At 36.9% G+C, this 19865-nt stretch overlaps 2 protein-coding genes across 2 annotated transcripts in view; both read right to left on the reverse strand.

The window, feature by feature from the left end:
- The window catches only part of slc11a2 (solute carrier family 11 member 2), a 93461-nt gene that overhangs the window by 35930 nt on the left and 37666 nt on the right, over window positions 1–19865 (reverse strand). The gene's annotated exons all lie outside the window — the stretch shown is intronic.
- Window positions 6384–19484, reverse strand: mettl1 (methyltransferase 1, tRNA methylguanosine). Its single transcript, XM_065242140.2, has 6 exons — window positions 19291–19484; window positions 19081–19208; window positions 13737–13921; window positions 11705–11818; window positions 8211–8312; window positions 6384–6688 (listed from the first exon to the last, which is right to left on the reverse strand). The coding sequence occupies exons 1-6, from the start codon at window positions 19368–19370 to the stop codon at window positions 6578–6580; spliced, it is 720 nt and encodes a 239-aa protein (XP_065098212.1). The 5' UTR covers window positions 19371–19484; the 3' UTR covers window positions 6384–6577.

Consider the following 19865-nt stretch of genomic DNA (forward strand, 5'->3'; position numbering starts at 1 on the left):
TATACAATATAGTGCTGTTAGATAGTAGCCTTATTTTAATACACAGAATTTATGATAAACTAATATATTTTATAACACGTCATAAAACAGGGGCACAATCTCAGGGCCCCCAGTTTGAGAACCACTAAGCATCACTATGTGTAAAAATAATATTTGTAGGACTGCAAAATGAGTGTTATATTCAGCTGGTTAAGTCTGTCTTTGTAAATGTTAAACGGGCAAATCCATACATGCTGAGTTAAAAAAGCCAAATCTCTGCTGACTCAGGAATTTCTGAATAAACTGATGACAACTCTGTCGATTTAAAAGTCATAATCAAATAAAAGTAGAACTCTCAACGTTTTTTAGAAAATAAAATATTCACTAAAACTTCAAATTTTATTTCTAAAAGTAGCACACTTTAGTTTTCTGTAATTATCTCCTGACCTGATTTCCACTAAACATAGCCAATAGAGAGCAAATCTCTCTCTCTCTCTCTCTCTCTCTCTCTCTCTCTGTCTGTCTGTGTGTGGTGAAATAAAATCAACAGTACTGAGAAACTGGACTCATTCTGCTCAATCTAACATGACAGATAGCAGAGACATCTCTTACTTTCATAGAAATGTGGATTTAGAAATGTGCCATACTGAGTAATGCCTAAAATAAAATTATATATAAATCATGTCACCAGTTTAAAAAGCTTTAGTGACCATATTAGCATGATCATATAGTGTTAAATACAGAATTGTTTTAAAGGTCCCATTTTTCCTGATCCCATTTTTCAAACTTTAGTTAGTGTGTAATGTTGCTGTTAGAGCATGTATAATACCTGCAAATTTATAAAGTTCAATGCCATGCAATATATTTTCTTGAATAGAATTTCCATTTCAAAGCCTACAGCAAACGACCAGTTTGGACCGGGTGTGCCTCATACGTAGGGATGCACCGAAAATACTCAGCCGATAATGGCCGAAAAGAGCATTTTTGGTTTTCGGCCGAAAGACATTTATCACCGAAACAATATGGCCGAAATGTTGTGATGACGCAAACAGAAACCGCGACTTGCACATGCTTGTCTGAAGGCCCATGAATGCGGTGTGGATGTATTTAACCGCAAAAAGGCGCTAAAGTGAGCAGTTGTCTGTACGCACAGAGGCACATGCGCTTGAATGTGTCCGGTCCAGACGTGATCTCCAGACGTGATCTCAATTTCTCATTAATGCAATTATCTAATCAACCAATCACATGTCAGTTGCATTTAGGGGTGTGACCCTGGTCAAGACAATCTCCTGAATGTCAAAATGGGGATTTAAGCAATTTTGAGCGTGGCATGGTTGTTGGTGCTAGGCAGGCCGGTCTGAGTATTTCACAATTTGCTCAGTTACTGGGATTTTCACGCACAACCATTTCTAGGGTTTACAAAGAATGGTGTGAAAAGGGAAAAACATCCAGTATGCGGCAGTCCTGGGTGAAAATGCCTTGTTGATGCTAGAGGTCAGAGGAGAATGGGCCGACTGATTCAAGCTGATAGAAGAGCAACTTTGACTGAAATAACCACTCTTTACAACCAAGATATGCAGCAAAGCATTTGTGAAGCCACAACACGCACAACCTTGAGGTGGATCGGCTACAACAGCAGAAGACCCCACCGGGTACCACTCATCTCTACTACAAATAGGAAAAAGAGGCTAAAGTTTGCACGAGCTCACCAGAATTGGACAGTTGAAGACTGAAAAAAAGGTTGCCTGGTCTGATGAGTCTTGATTTCTGTTGAGACATTCAGATGGTAGAGTCAGAATTTGGCATAAACAGAATGAGAACATGGATCCATCATGCCTTGTTACCACTGTGCAGGCTGGTGGTGGTGGTGTAATGGTGTGGGAGATGTTTTCTTGGCACACTTTAGGCCCCTTAGTGCCAATTTGGCATAGTTTAAATGCCACGGCCTACCTGAGCATTGTTTCTGACCATGTCCATCCCTTTATGACCACCATGGACCCATCCTCTGATAGCTACTTCCAGCAGGATAATGCACCATGTCACAAAGCTCGAATCATTTCAAATTGATTTCTTGAACATGACGATGAGGTCACTGTACTAAAATGGCCCCCACAGTCACCAGATCTCAACCCAATGGAGCATCTTTGGGATTTGGTGGAATGGGAGCTTCGTGCCCTGGATGTGCAACCCACAAATCTCCATCAACTGCAGGAGATGCAATACGGGCCAACATTTCTAAAGAATGCTTTCAGCACCTTGTTGAATCAATGACACCTAGAATTAAGGCAGTTCTGAAGGCGTTAGTTATATGCCTTAGTTATATTAGGTCACTTAAGTAGTTTTTACAAACAAACCTTACAAAAAGCAATACTTGTGTCCATCTTGAGACAAAACAATGGCACTGAAAAGATATGTCAGTGCAAGATGTTTTTAAATTAAGGCAGCTCAAACATACATTTTAGTCTGGGACTAGGATAAACCTTCAAGATAAATATACTCAGTCTATAATTAAATACCAATAAATTACATTTAGGTAATAAACTATAGTCTAAATATATAACCTTTAATAAGGTATCATTGTTCTACCATATTTTGTCTAGAAGTTACAAGACATCATGATCATCAGACACCCACCTCCCTTGTAGGCAAATATACTCAAGGCCTGTGTGTAGATAATTATAAATCTTCATTGTGAAATGCTTTAATTAACCAGCACCTTTATGACTTGTTTTCAAATTCATCTTATCAAAATATGAAAGAATAAGCAAAAGGTTGATGATTTCCCAAAATTTGGGAATGGTACCAACTGTTAAGATTCTGTAGTTATACATTTATATCCCACACAACTATTGTATAGTGTTGATTATTCACATTTAAATATAAGAGTGAATCTAAGGTTGTGTTCATAGTTTGGTTCGATTTGTCCGGACCAAAAAAAAATTATGTCCTGGTTCGCTTTGCGCTCACGTTGGCTTTTTATCAGCAAACCTAAATATAACCAAACTTAATGCAAAAGGATAAGGTCACCACCCAATTGGTCGGCTTTGATGATGAATTTTATATGACAGATGTCTAAGTATCCACAACAATAATGCTGCATGCTGGAGAAAATTCATGTTTAAGTGCTATAATTTGGTCCCCAGTGCTTCTGTCAATCTAGAAAATGTGAAAAAGATCAACTCAGTAACTTAGTTTTGGTAAACCATTCTCTGCAAGCATGTGAAAAAATAGTTTATTGAAATTTGGCCTCCCTTGTGATGTCAGAAGGGGATCTTATTATAATAATCCCGCCCCTGAATTTGCACATTTCAACCAACGGCACTGCCATTTAGTTGGGTTGGGTTCAGCACTGACAAAACGTTGCACAAAGGTTTTTAAACAAAAACAGTGATGTGTTGAACACCGTGTTCTGATGAGGTAAGCTGAGAAGACCATTCTTTGTGTTCTTGATGAAATCGTTATAAATACGTGTTTTATGCTGTAAAATACACTCGATGTTACAGTCCCTGCCCTTGCCGCCCAGAATGAAAGAGAACATTCCAACTTGGACCCATTGTCTCTTTAGTAATGCGTGGTTTATTTACTTGTTGCTGCTGATTGGACTGCAGTTCTAACACACCCATCAAACAAGAGAAAACATATCTCAAACCCTGTTGCACACCAGTGTACAATTTACAGGAAACATGACGTTCAACCTGGAAACCGTAGCAATGTTGCGCACCCGTTTGAACTTGAATATACCCCAGCTCATTTGCATCTTAAAGGACACACCCGAAAACAGCACATTTTTGCTCACACCTACAAAGTGGCATTTTAACATATTATAATAAATTATCTATGTGGTTCACATACAGTACGTACTCTGGGAACTTTTTCTTTTAAGATTTATTTAAAAGTCTTGTGAAATGTCCCCTTTAAATTAATGATTGTTTTTGCATGTCTATAGATTCACTCCTGAACTCACGATTGTTGATGTTATACAATGATAAAACAATTAATACAGAAACATTTTTTGTCATCCTGTGATTGTAAAAGGGAACTTGGATGTCAACAGTTTTTTGACCAGCGAGAATATTATTAATCAGAAATATTTTACCATTCAGCGACCAAAAGAGACATGCGGCACATAATCTCCCTGATATAAACAAATATATGATGATGATAATAAAGCAATGTGTAATTGACAAACCCATTGACTTGATGTGAATAGTGGTTTTCACTGCTATACAATAAAGTAAATTCATTGATATTCTCAGATGAGCGTAAGTAAAAGGTGAATAAATGATTAGTCTGCCTGTCATTGCGTAAGCACAGAAGAAGCCAGCAAATTCTGGCATTGCATGTGTTATTATTGCAAGAATATTGGCAGGTCTGCTTTTGTGAATCAGTTTCATTAATAAACACTGACTATCACTCAACATTCCCGGACATGGTTTATCTTATAGTCCCAGACTAAAATGCATGTTTGACCTGCCTTAATGTAAAAACATCTTGACCCAACATATCTTAACATACATCAGTGCCATTGATTTCAAGATGCACACCAGTATTGTTTTACTGTAAGGTTTGTTTGAAAAAAACTACTTTAAATGTCCTAATGTACAGTCTTGTTCAAAATAATAGCAGTACAATGTGACTAACCAGAATAATCAAGGTTTTTAGTATATTTTTTATTGCTACGTGGCAAACAAGTTACCAGTAGGTTCAGTAGATTCTCAGAAAACAAATGAGACCCAGCATTCATGATATGCACGCTCTTAAGGCTGTGCAATTGGGCAATTAGTTGAATTAGTTGAAAGGGGTGTGTTCAAAAAAATAGCAGTGTGGCATTCAATCACTGAGGTCATCAATTTTGTGAAGAAACAGGTGTGAATCAGGTGGCCCCTATTTAAGGATGAAGCCAACACTTGTTGAACATGCATTTGAAAGCTGAGGAAAATGGGTCGTTCAAGACATTGTTCAGAAGAACAGCGTACTTTGATTAAAAAGTTGATTGGAGAGGGGAAAACCTATAAAGAGGTGCAAAAAATGATAGGCTGTTCAGCTAAAATGATCTCCAATGCCTTAAAATGGAGAGCAAAACCAGAGAGACGTGGAAGAAAACGGAAGACAACCATCAAAATGGATAGAAGAATAACCAGAATGGCAAAGGCTCAGCCAATGATCACCTCCAGGATGATCAAAGACAGTCTGGAGTTACCTGTAAGTACTGTGACAGTTAGAAGACGTCTGTGTGAAGCTAATCTATTTTCAAGAATCCCCCGCAAAGTCCCTCTGTTAAAAAAAATACATGTGCAGAAGAGGTTACAATTTGCCAAAGAACACATCAACTGGCCTAAAGAGAAATGGAGGAACATTTTGTGGACTGATGAGAGTAAAATTGTTCTTATTGGGTCCAAGGGCCACAGGCAGTTTGTGAGACGACCCCCAAACTCTGAATTCAAGCCACAGTACACAGTGAAGACAGTGAAGCATGGAGCATGATATGGGCATGTTTCTCCTACTATGGTGTTGGGCCTATTTATCGCATACCAGGGATCATGGATCAGTTTGCATATGTTAAAATACTTGAAGAGGTCATGTTGCCCTATGCTGAAGAGGACATGCCCTTGAAATGGTTGTTTCAACAAGACAATGACCCAAAACACACTAGTAAACGGGCAAAGTCTTGGTTCCAAACCAACAAAATTAATGTTATGGAGTGGCCAGCCCAATCTCCAGACCTTAATCCAATTGAGAACTTGTGGGGTGATATCAAAAATGCTGTTTCTGAAGCAAAACCAAGAAATGTCAATGAATTGTGGAATGTTGTTAAAGAATCATGGAGTGGAATAACAGCTGAGAGGTGCCACAAGTTGGTTGACTCCATGCCACACAGATGTCAAGCAGTTTTAAAAAACTGTGGTCATACAACTAAATATTAGTTTAGTGATTCACAGGATTGCTAAATCCCAGAAAATTTTTTTTTTTGTACAAAATAGTTTTGAGTTTGTACAGTCAAAGGTAGACACTGCTATTTTTTTGAACACACCCCTTTCAACTAATTGCCCAATTGCACAGCCTTAAGAGCGTGAATATCATGAATGCTGGGTCTTGTTTGTTTTCTGAGAATCTACTGAACCTACTGGTAACTTGTTTGCCACGTAGCAATAAAAAATATCCTAAAAACCTTGATTAATCTGGTTAGTCACATTGTACTGCTATTATTTTGAACAAGACTGTAACTAAGGCCTAGTCCTGGATTAATCTAAAACCCTGTCCGGGAAACTGACCCATAGTCTTACTTTTCCATTAGGACTTTAACTTTATATTTGTCTAAAGTGATGTAGCTGTATATGGTAATATGAACACACAATTATTTAATTTTTTCATATCTGTTTCTCATCAATGTTTTAACAGAGCAGTGTGGTAGACTGATTTATTTGGGTTTTCAGAAACAAAGCAGACAGCAGAATAAAAATATATTTACATTCTGTTCAGCTTATCAAAAATGACAAATGTAAATCCATATACCATGTACAAATATGCAAAAAAAAAAAAAAAAAACTGTAAAACACATAAAACATTCTTACAATGTAGTCTAAAATTCTCCAACGTTTTAAGGGTCCACTCTGCGAAAAACTGCCAAATAATTCTTGCCTCCATTCCTCTGGACCTTCTTTCCTTCTTCTGTGCAGGTGCCCAAAATACCAATAATGACATCATCAGCCTGAAACGGTCCAAAATTAAAGTTAACCATACTCTAATCACAGATAAAACTTATTTATTTGCTCTGATGTCATGCCATGTGTATATGACTCTTTTTCATGGCAATTGTTCGACTGTAGAAGACATTAATGGAGTGATGAGGAAGACTTTTATGATGGACGGACACACTGTTCAACTCCATTCAATGGCATTATAAAGTCTGAATATTTAACATTCAGGTGAAAATCTGAAGTCATACAGTATATACCCGAGATGGCATGAGGGTAAATAAATCTGAAGAGAAATTTCATTTCATTTTTAACTGTTTTCATTTCACTGTGCTGACTGTGCCGTCTCTTAAGCTAGGGCCACACCAAAAGATGTTTTAAATATTATTAGATTTTCAAAATGCAAGACCACAAACATGATGAAAAAATCTACGATTTTTCAGTTTTGTTCCAATAGTGTGTGGATTGTCGATATGTGGTCATTACAGCACATCTTCAAAATCACGACAATCTACAACCTGCGTCTGTCCCCGAGGTTCCCCCCCACACAACAGGATTTCGTATATGATCGTATTTATATATATTCAACATGCTGAAAATTTCCAATTTGCGATCTGAGCGCCCCCGACGTGCTTTCGAGCAGATTCAGACGCTCTTAAAACAATGCGCACCACAGGAAAATCTGATAAGATAAGGGACTTTACCTAAGATTATCTTAAGGTGGAAAATGGCCCAAATTCAGCTCGAATTTATCTTTTGGTGTGTACCAGGCTTTATTATTATGTTTGTTTGTTCAACTTGACCCAACACTACAAACTCTATTAACCATCATGTGCTTTGGGGGCGGGACTATCTGCAGGGTTCCCACATCTGGGTTATTTTCAAATTCAATAACCTTTCAAAGTCCAATACTCTCAAATTCAAGAACTTAATGTGTGGACACAATTCAAGTTAGAACAAGGTTACATTATGTTACCTTGTATGATACATTGTTACAGTTATCATGTGTTAAACACAACTATGCATAAAAACTTTAAAATTCACATACAGAGGATATAAGAATTCAGAACTAACAGTTTAACACGTGTGCCAAAAAAAGTCTACACTACACAGGGAATAATATGGATTGTTTTCCAAAAAATGTCTTGCACAAAATAAATTCAAGCACTTTTAATGACCTGCATGTATTTAAGTTTATTTTCAAAAACTTATCAGGGCCTTGAATTTTTTTTCCAGATTCACAAACTTTCAAGGATTTTAAGGACCTGTTGTAACCCTGTATCTGGCTGATCAACCACTCTGGTGAACGTTTGGGAAACCTGTCTGAAAATCATCATCATTTCTGCAATAAACTATGGCCGCGACTTTCTAATGTATTACTCTCAGGTATTCTTCTTCAACCGGCCTTATTTCTTTACATTGTTTTCCATAGCAATTCTTCATGCAAATAAAAACGCCTGAGAAAACGCCTCTTTGCCTGAGAAAGCAGCTCAGTAGAGAGTGAAAAGTTAAACAGATGGAGATGATGAAACATACCAGCTCATCTTCAGACACTCGACTGAAGAGAGGATGATCACTGAAGTGTTTCACCATCCAGTCATGTACCTCCTCAACATCAGTGTTTGTGTACACTAAACCCTGCGAAGATCAAACACACAACAAATGAACAACAAACATACACGTGTCATTTTTAAACCTTTCAGATTACTGTGGCTATGGACAGATTAGAATGAAAGTAAATGAGAACTGAATGGAGCAGTCACGTGCCAAAATGAAGAAAATAAAACCCCAATAAAAGAGCTTTTATGTCTTGTGTTTAGGTGGAAGAATCAGAAACAAAATGTCATTACAGAAGTATGAAGACACAATAGAGAGAGAATCTATGTTGTAAAAAAGTTACAAGTTCATCTCACAACTGGGAACTTTAATTACCTTATCATTAGTATTTATTCTGACTTATTTCTCCTATTAGAGAAAAAAAGAAATCTAATCTGGGTGAAAACACTGATTGTCATTTACCTAGGAATATTGTTCAAACTAATTTAATGATACAGTCTAATATTAAAAACACTACCCCTCCCCACACACACACACGCACGCGCACGCACACGCACAACGTTTTGTCAGAGTTGAAAAGGTGTGGTCTAGTTATTTTTGCGATTGAGCTTATTGCATATGCATTTCTAGAATTTTCCCTTTCAGACGCAAAATTTATGGGAGGAGAGTATTTAAATGATTCACGCAACGTGATTTACTAATGTTTGCTCATGTGATATTACTTGGATTTGCATAATTATTTAACGCCGAAAATAGCATGTCTTAGATCATTTTATTATTGAAAGATCGTTTTGAGGAGGGGAATAGATATGCATTTTTGATTAAAGATTATAAGAGCACATGAATTACAAAAATAAATAAATAAAGCTCACAGACAAGTTATTTGTAAAAAAAAAAACAATATTCCAAAACAAATTCGTTTTTCATTTTATTTTAAAGAGTCGTCACTAGGAGAAGTCACACAGTAGCAGCATTTCAACACTTCTTATAAACCTTCATTTTTTGTCCTCAAGTTCTTTTCAATGTACTATGGCTTTGTTAGCTGTGATGTCCGTGATGCTACTGTAAACTCAAGCACATCAGGTGTTAGTAGATCACCCGCGCCTCATCAGCTCTGCTTATTTGTGACCCTGAACTAATTTGCGCTGCTCTTAGTATATTGTGTAGGTTATTGTCTAAATCAGTTTTTGTGCCTGTGTTATTTAATTGCACCTTTTAGGAAATAACCCACAGATATTACCACTCCCATCTGCACTTTTTTGGAATTGCGCTCTCACGCTAATTAGCCCCGTTGAGTAAATCTGGTCCTACGTCCTAAGTTTTTGTCTAGTTTTAGATCAAAAAACATTAATATATATTAATATTAAGTGAAATTTGCATAAAACAAGCTAAAAAAGTCAATGGGATAAGATTATTTTTAAATTCAATAAACATTTTCTTACCCTATTGGTAGATTTTTGGCTTGGCACAAATTCAATTAATTTTAGTTTTTTTTGTCTAAAACTAGACTTATTTTCTTAGATCATTTTGCTAATCAAGAAAATGTATCTTGATTTAATAATTTTTAGATATTTGTATTCCAGCAATGATGGCACAGGCATAATCCAAGATGACAATGCCAGGATTCATCAGGCTCAAATTGTGAAAGAGTGGTTCAGGGAGCACAAGACATCATTTTTACACATGGATTGGCCTCCAGAGAGTGCAGACCTTAACCCCATTATGAATCTTTGTGATGTGCTGGAGAAGACTTTGTGCAGCGGTCCGACTCTCTCATTATCAATACGAGATCTTGGCAAAAGGCAAAAAATGATTGCAATTCTGTGCAGGAAAATAATGTTGTGAGAAGCTTATCAAAATGATGCCACTGCGAATGCGTGCAGTAAGCTAAAGGCGGTAACAAAGAAATATTAGTGTGTGTGTGACTTTTATTTGGATGGGCAGTGTATATAGAGAATGTGTATTAATTATATGACACTTCTGAATATAATCAAGATACAGATCAGATGTAGATTTAGCATTAATGGGTTAAAAAAAACTTGTACTGGTTATAGTGTAGCTGGATGATTCATCTTTTGTGTTTCACTGAAGTTAAAGTCATGTGTCACCAGTTACAATGAGTTAAAAATAAAAGTATTTAAGTCCAAATTAAATGTTATATTCATTTGAATTCTTGAGAAGATCACTTTCAGTAGGGCATCTTCAATCTTCACACATATATTGATCTGACTTTTGTCAAACTGAGGCATTTTACATGAAAATCAATCTGCTGATTTTGACTTGAATACTTTGAACTGCACTGTTTTTTCTCATTACAGAGGCAACCGAAATAGTTGAAGAGCAAACATTAGATCTTATCACCTGTGTCATTGGCGTTTACTCTTTAGACAGTTCAGATAAACTCATTGGAAGAAAAGTTTCGTGGAAGTAACAAAGGACATCAGCAGTCTGTTGCTCTCTACTGAAATGAACGGAGGCACGTAAGCCATATAAGAACTATATGACAACATTATTTAGTTTTCTGTTCTGTTAATGAAAAATAATTAGGTCTGAATATTGTTTGAATGAAAAAGTGCCTGCCAATATTAAAATACATCGGTCGTGCTTTACGTTACATTTTAAGAATGACTTTATTGCCAATAAAAAAGGATCCGACACAATATCCCCGTGTTAATCTGCTCAGATTTTTTATATATTATTTATTTTGTTTGTTGTTTAGCTTTCTGGACTTATATGATCTTATTTATCCTGTGTGTCCTCAGGGTCTTTAATGTAGTCAATATTACCACAAACATTTTCATGTTTTCCGCATTATTAGGGATTGTTAAGTGGTTACAGCACTGCTGAATGTGCAGTCAGTCTTATTAACCCATCATCACAAACCTGCCATTGTTTTGCTCGACTTATGATCAACCGCTCAATGGCCGGTTGCATAAAACTTTAAGACTAGTCTTAAAAGTTAGTCATTAATTTTTTTCTTCAAGACTGATCATAACCGTTTTAAGTATGTTACACAGAAAGGTAGATTGGTCTAATTTAAATCCAAATAATAAGACTGATTAGCCCTAACTAATTGCTAGTTAGTTAGAATCATTCTTAAGACGCAGTCTTAATGTCACGGCTATGTTTATGCAACCAGCCACAGGTCATGACAGAGAGATCAGACAGATGTCTAAGACAGAAGACAGAGCACTGATCTGTTTCAAACACATACACTCTCATCATGCTAAAGTAAATAAATACTAAATGGAGCGCTTTGTTCCTCGTTAAAAAAAGTCAATTTGCAGATATTATTTTTGAATTTACACAAGAGGATCACAGCATAATCTTAGAGCACTGTTGACTGAAGTAGTCAGGTGCTTTTAAAGGTTTAAAGCTACAGATTTATTAAGGATTTAAACTATTGTAAAAGAACGTGCCAGACTTTAAAACAAGAGTTTAAACGAGTTAGTAAAGACAAAACTTGTTCTTACCCCAACTCTCAGAGTGTAAGCATACTCGGCCAGTAATGTAGGACTAATAATCCTCCACTTATGTTTAGTTTTTTTGAAGTGTGGATCCGGAAAGAGAAAGAACATCTTACTCAGCTGCAAACAAACACATTGATTTATACATTAAACAAAAGACAATCAAAAATCAGGTTATTTCAATACTTTCAATCTGTCCATATCGTACTGTACAACTGACATACAAGACATAAAGATGCAAACAGAAAGCAATTTTTGCACATTCACAGAGAGTGAAGGTGTAACACTCAAGCAGAGGCGTAAATGCCACAGCACATTTCAGTTCGGGCATACCACCTAAGCTTGGAAACCCTACCGCCTTAACTAGGTCGTCCAAAAAAAAAAATATATAAATCTATATATATATATATATATGGCTCCACAAAAGGCCGTCAAGTGCATCTCGGAGAATAGCGCGCACACGCTTCACACCGTGAGCGGGAACGCGCGCCACACGGCCGAAAAGAGAAAGACGTGGTCCGGACCCTCACTGTCTGAAGGATAACTAGCCAGTTGATCAAACACGTGTCCGTGAGAACTGTAAGTGGACTTATGTTTTGGGTTTATTTAAGCCGGTTATAGTATTAGTCTATAGTTCTTGCAAATTTAAAGTTAGTTAGCTGATGATTTTGTTGTTTGAGCAACCTGCTAGCTAGGTTTCACATGATGTTTCACATCATTTTAATTTTCATCATGACGTGTACGCCCGCCCCTTTGATTGAACTCTTCATATGTTGTATATGCTGTTTGATGGGGATGTGAAGACGCATCGCGCTGTTAGACTGGAGCGAGTCCTTAAAGAAAACACACATTTCTCTGAAAGGCAGATAGAGAATTCCAAATTTGTAGGTCGCACATAAGCAATCATGATCACATGTACAGCCATCAGAGGTGTACGTGATGTGTTGGGATGCTGCTGTGCTGTCTGACTGGAAATTCCCCCCTCACGAGCTTTTATGAGACCAGACAGTCCTGCCGTGGCATGCAGTGGGGAAAACACTGAGACTGTGAAGTCATCTTCCTTTACTCATCTGCTAATATCAAAATAAATCTATACACGTGTTTCATTAGCTGAATGAATAAAAGGCAGACAAAGTGTGTGAGAAAATAACTGGGAGCAGGAAGGCCCTCAGGCTCTCTTTACTCCACCATACAACACTTTAATGGAGGAGAAAGAATGATACTGTTACTCAATTTACAGCGAAGTCGTTCATGTGTCTCATGCCAATCGCCCTCAGGATCATAAAATCATTTCAATCCCCTCCATTTAATCCTCCTTATTGATCTCAGGTGTGTTGAGATGCGGTTTAGCATGGAAACGTGAAGAACCCTATTCCTTTAGTTTTCTTCCCAATTATTATTATTAATTAATATAAAAAAAATGAATGGCTGTTTATGCTTATAACTCATGAAAACCTTTGTGTAAAATCATGATGGTGGTGTTTTCAGATGGCTTTGGGCATACCTAGTCGAACGATACCCAGTATTTGGCTGAGCCATGGTACACATGCATGTATGCACATGATCAGGATGGCATCACCTCTGGCCATAAACTCTGCCAAAACTGATAAGAATGCTTATAACGTATGATTAATTTGCCATTTTGTCATGAGACTAATATTAATAGATTTATTGGTTTATTCATAGTAAGATGATAGTAAATTTGTCATCATATTCAGTATTATTTAAGACCTACTTTTCAAGAGTTTTTTTGATTTGATGATATTTGGTATGTAGACTCTACAGGCACTCCAGACAATAAGAGCTTATTTCTCTAATAATAGCTTGTCTCTTGTTCATGTATGCAGTCAGAGTGTTATAACTGCATTAATCTTGAATTTCATAACTGAGCCTCTGGCATGAGATGTTATTGCGTTTACGAGGGTCAAAAACTCCTGAGTAGTCTGGATGCCAGGTTAGGTTAGCCATCACGATGTGTTTTGGTCACTGGAGTATATGTGAGATGTGTTTTAGACAGATGTGAATCAATCACGCTCACCTGTCCCTTGGTAAAGAAATTTGGCAGATACTTCATGGCATTGCTCCTGAGGCAGGCGATGTTCTGATAACTGCCTGGTTCAGCAGCTCGAAGGGATTGAATCCGGTCCTGTACATAATCAGACACTTTCACTCGAATCTCCAAGCCCAAAATCAGTTGGTTCGGGAAGAGGCGTGATAACTCAACTATGGGAGAATAGAAACCATCATGTCAAAACATATTGTGAAAATATTTTTTATATTTGACAGAAACTGTTACAATAAAGTCACAGACAAATAATGGGTCAATGCATAAACATGATACAATACCGGTAATTTTAGTGATGCACCGATGTATGGGCCGCCGATATTTATCGGCCGATTTTTGATGAATTTGAAACCATCGGCATATCTATAATAGCACGAGAAAGGCCGATACCGATTGTTTATTAATTAACTGCATAAAGAAATCCATTATATGTAAAAAAAAAAAAAATGAGTTAATGTTGTTAATAAAATAAAAACTGAATAGCAAAAACCACCTTTGAAGGTTGTCATGCTGCCTTATTATATTTGTTTTAGCTTAATTTGTGCCTCTCTTATTATGTTGGTCAGTTGAATGTTAATCAGATCCAATCCATGTTCAGTAAAATAATTTGATGCAAAAATAAACTAGCTAATAGACCAACTACATAGTATTGTATACAAGTGGTTAATATCGGTATCGGCATCGGCCAGAAGTTGTCTGTTTAAATCGGTATCGGCCCAAAAAAATCCTATCGGTGCATCCCTAGGTAATTTACTGGTAAATTGCAGTTAACAGGTCATGTGTGAACCGAACCTTTCTGGTAAATCAGTGCTGCCAATTTACCAGTAAGAGAGGTTGTAAGATTACCAGCCAATCATAATGTTTTGATACAGATGATGCGCTAATCCCTGCCGTGTTTATTGACGTTTCCGCACGCACGCTGCATAAAGTCGAGCACAAGTGAATTTGACGTTGGTATCTCTATTTTAAAGTTGTTTAAAACAGTTAACCATCTATTTGCCAAATTCGCTCTCTGTGAGGCCTGATGTGTAAACATTAATACACGTAATGCAATGTTTGGTGACGACCAACTATGCGACTGTCAGCGTTTGCCACATAAGTAAAAGCAACAAAATATGGACGGGGGAAATTATATCACACCATTTTATTACAAATACAACACTGAGCTCGCCGCACAGCAGTTTAGAAGTCACTTCTGCTTTCTCACCGAGTTTACCGGTGTTTTAGTGCTGATGTGTGAATGAAATCTTACTGGTAAAAAAGATGATGTCACTGCGTGTGTGAACAGCACATTTTTGTATTTGGTCATTTTAATCTGGTAAATTCATTGTAATTTACTGAAATTTCTGTGTTAAAAAGGCTTATAGCGTCTTAATACTCAGCAAGGAGAAAATTTTGAGTGGCCAAAGACTCACAGTTGGAGAACTTCAAAAATCAGTTTAATCTTGGGGTCAGAAAGCTTAAAATAAAGAAAGAAATTCAGCACTTTGATAACCACAAGTTGTTACGGACACAGTTTAAGAAATCCTCTGCAAAAACAAACTCCAGCACATACAGTCTTCATTTGCCATACTGAAACTTTTAAAAGGGACTCAGTTCTGAGGCCGTATGAAACCAAAAAGAGTTTATTGGCAGCAGGTACACAATATGGCTTTAATGCACACAGGGGTTGAAAAGTGCTCCATGTCTACAGTTAAATATACCACCAGACCTTTATAATTTTATCCCAGAGGTCCTGGACATCTTATTCAGATACACGGCTTTGTGGATTACTGTATTTTCCTGACTAAAAGTCACACTTTTTTTCATAGTTTGGCTGGTCCTGCGACTTCTAGTCAGGTGCGAGTTATGTGTCAAAATGAGTTCATATTAGGGATGCACCAATAAATGCCAACATACACTAATAATGCGTGGCCGATAACTATTCTGAAACACACAGCCGATATTATTCACAGCTATTTTATGTACATAGTACATAGTACTAATTCATACTGATTCAATTCATAACATGCATTTAAAAAGCAACACTCGTCAAACATAATCATTATAAATATTCTTTATTATCATGAAAATACCTGAAAAGGTTTGAAAAACAGCAATATAAATATATCCTTAAGACATTTCCTGGAGATGCGCGTCATAGCTGCATGTGTATGGTTCTTCGTCTGCAGCGCATATTGAGTTGAGAGCGCCCTCTGGCTTTTGGATGTAGCGCATTTCACCGTAATTCATTGAGAAGCATAGCAAGCATCATCGGCCGATATATCTGTGCACCCCTAATTCATATGAACCCAGAGAAACCATTACAGTCTATGGCCGCGAGAGTCCGCTCTATGCTTCTCCTTTATTTATGTAATTGAATGGATTCAGTGATGTGGAATGACTTTGGGAGCTTGTTGAACTTGATTTGGCTTGTCGTGTTAATTTAGCCTATTAAGCCTCCCAGGTACAGTATGTTCAATATGCTATTGTGTTCGGTAAATAAATGGTAACATTACGTTATCTTCAGCCTGCTGTTCTGTGTGCTATTGTTTAGTTAAATAACTTGCCTTTGCATATTAAATGTCTGTTCTTGGATTTTATGAAATAATTTTCTAAATAAACCCGACGTATAGTCCAGTGCGACGTATATATGTTTCTTCTCTTTAAAACGCATTTTTGACTGATGCGACTTATACTCCGGAGCGACTTATAGTCCATATAGTATATCAAATACCAACAGATATAAAAGTCAAAACCTGACTTGTTATGCTAGAAATCTTATAATGGGTCATAATTAATTTTTTCTTTAAGACATGTGCTGCGTCCCAAACCGCATACTTCCATATTATATAGTAGGCGAAAAACACTACTTCTCATACTCTTTGCCTACTATACAGTATGGAAGTATGCGGTTTGGGACGCAGCGATGGTCTTTCTCCAAAAAATGGATCACTAAGCACAAAATGATGAAGGTTCTGTCACAGCCATCCCAGTTCCCTGACCTGAACCAAACAGAAAATGAATGAGAGAGCAGTTACATATGTAGGGGCTGGAGGAATAATCTAAAATCACTTGAAATGAATTTTTCAACCTCATCAGACATTATAATACAAGACTTATGACGTGACGCCCCCACCCCACATTTAAATATTCTTCCATCAGTGAAACATTGGATTTTTATGAATCTTTAAAATAAATGATATAAAGGAGAAACAATGCAGATTTATTTTCACAGCTTTCTTTGCTCATATTTACTGTAGAGCTGCTTAATGATTAGTCACGACAAATCGTTTGAAGAATAAAAGTTTTTGTTTACATATACACAGTACATCAACAAATATTATGTATATATAAATACAAAAACATGTATGTATAATTTTAAGGAAAATATATATTGATATAATAAATATTTATATTTGATATAAACATGTAAATATACAAATTTTTTTAAACATGTAAGGCTGCAACGATTAATCGTGCAAATGTGCGTTTTCTCAATGAATGAATTTAATAGACCTTTCTCACAGTAACCGGAAATACGTAATCGTCGTGTAAGCGGAGTTCCTGTCAAGCGTCAACACACTAGAAAAACATAAACCCGGGCAAGTTTAAAATGGATCAAAGAGTCTACAAAACTTCGTTAATGGATTTGCCAAATATTTCATTTGCTGATGTGACACGATTAATGGAGGAAAACTTTTTCCATGAAGAATTTGTCCATAAATTTCTAGGTAAGTAGAGAGCGAGTCTAAGTGTTACTGAACTGTTAACTAAAACGACACATTATAAGTCTCGCCCGTTAGCCTGAATCCACTTCTGTATAACTTCACCATCAACAGGGAATTGATGGAACAGATACGGCTTTTTACATTGCCTTGACTGCGGAGGAAGTAGATTTCCGCGACGATTGCGTATTTCCGGTCATAAATACGGAAGTTGTGAGAAAGGTCTATGAATTATGGTGAAATCCCGGCACATCCTAAAGCCAGAGGGCACTCTCGTGCAGAAACTCCCTTTGTGCCACAGAAGTAGCACAAAGTTTTTTTTCAAAAGAACAAAAAAATGAAGTGTATATTTTATTATTTTAATAGATGGTTTCATCGGACGCACGTGATACACGTCTGGATTTGAACCTTACTTCCGGTTTCGTTTTTTTAATGGTCTGACTAGTTGCTAAACTGATCTCTTGAACAAATGCCTCGTCGAAAATAACAAATGTTTTGGTTTCCTAGGTAATCTATGTGTTGTTTTGTTTGCTTGTTATATAAATAAACTATGTTTAAAGAATTTGTTGTTATTTATTATAAGCGGAGTTTACCGGAAGTTAGGTGCGGACCGCGACAGCGGCTTGTTTATGTTGTTACTGCTGAAACGGTCTATAGTGACCTTTAATGGGAAGCGAGCTTGTTTTGTTTTAGGTGGCCAATTCTGTGGCTGTAAATTTTAACTGAATATCAAAAATCATGTGGTGCAATCACTGTGCAGTGTTTTGCATTATAGATATTTGTCCTAGTTGGGCTGGTATATTTAAATGATGGTTTATACACAAAATACTTTATTATAGTATCATTTAAAACAGATCGACTCACAGGATGACACATGAAAGCAAAAAGACATAAAAAGTCTGTTATCATAGTTTTTAATCACATTTTTTTTGTCTGACATCTTGTCTAAGTATGCATATATGGCCTTTTTATTGTAATATTTAGAGTATGTTGCTTTTTTCGATTAAATATTATGATCATCGTCTGATTTCAGATGGAGCGGTATTTACTCATTCATTATCGCCCATTTCGGATATTTCTATCTTTGGAATGTTTTATGTCATACTTTTTCCAATAGAATTTCTGTGATGGTTTCTAATGTTTCTTTTTAGCAGGAAAATCCGTTTTGATGACTTTGTAGTCATTTTAACATTTACACAATCATCATGTTTAACCCTTAATGTGTTTAGGTAAGAAATCCAAAATCCCACGATGGTGTGCATAAAGTTTGACAACTTATGCAGAAGCAGTTCATCTGGCGTGGGGTGGGTGTTACTGCCTATGGGGAGGTTTCCCGGAAAGGGAATAGCTTATGCAGGGCTAGACCTTAGTTTAATTGGGAAATATAACTAGTTTTAACAAACATGCCTTACTAAAAACATTACTTGTTTGCATTTTGAGGCAAAACAAAGAGTACTGATGTATTTAAAGATATGTCAGTGCAAGTTGTTTTCAGTTTGGACAGCCCTTAAAACTGTTTTAGTCTAGGACAAGTCTAATCCCTGTCCGGGAAACCGCCCTATAGGTTTACTTGCAGAGTTCGTAGGATTCACACATGATGTCATCCCTACCCAACAGTCCGCCGTATCCGCAGCCGATGTCAGCGAACTCCACCTGCGCTTGAGCTTCGCAGTCGTCCCGCTGAGTGAAGTATGCTGGATAGAGCTGAGACCAGTCCATCTCCTCCGGACAAACTGGACTAACACATTCAGTACTTCAGTTAACACAAATTACATTATAACACCAACAATATCAAAACAGTCAATGAGTTTGAGTCTTACTACTGGAAAGTGTGGTCGGCCATAGGATTTGAATGGGCTCTTTGCCTGTAATGGCGCTTCTGTGGCATACATACACTCATTGTGCTCACTGTATAACTTCTGAAAGATTAATTCTCCGCTAAAAAACTCGTGTTGAGCTCACTTCACTGCTCCTCGTGTAATCTCTTCTTCTGGGGTCGTTTACTAAAGAATCCGATGCATGACTGCCATCTGTTGGACAGTAAGTGTGTTGGCAGGAAAGTAAATGAATATTCGTTTCCTGCTGTGTGTTAAAACGAGACAGAAAATATTAAATACATGTTCATGTATCCATAAACGTTTTTAGACGGTATATTCTTATATGTTTAATCTAATAATTACAGTAATTAATTTGCAAGGCAATCATTAGGAAACGCTCCAAGTAAATATTAATGTTTTGTAAAACGTTTAGTTACAGTCCTAGATTATGATTGTTCAATAGCTGTGTTTATACGGTCTATGATATCAAAGTACCGCGACAGAAATTCGAGAGCCCCGCAAAACCCACAACTTTCGAATCGCCCTCGCGGTACCTTGACGTCATAGGCTGATTGGTC

Source organism: Paramisgurnus dabryanus, chromosome 14, assembly GCF_030506205.2.
Source record: "Paramisgurnus dabryanus chromosome 14, PD_genome_1.1, whole genome shotgun sequence".
Classification (NCBI taxonomy): Eukaryota; Metazoa; Chordata; class Actinopteri; order Cypriniformes; family Cobitidae; genus Paramisgurnus; species Paramisgurnus dabryanus.

Coding starts and splice junctions, on each gene's coding strand:
- mettl1 (XM_065242140.2), bottom strand. CDS start 19,370: ATGAGTGTATGTATGCCACAGAAGCGCCATTACAGGCAAAGAGCCCAT. Junction 19,209..19,290: donor GCCGACCACACTTTCCAGTA/GTAAGACTCAAA, acceptor TGAATGTGTTAG/TCCAGTTTGTCCGGAGGAGA. Junction 13,922..19,080: donor CGGATACGGCGGACTGTTGG/GTAGGGATGACA, acceptor ATTCTCCCATAG/TTGAGTTATCACGCCTCTTC.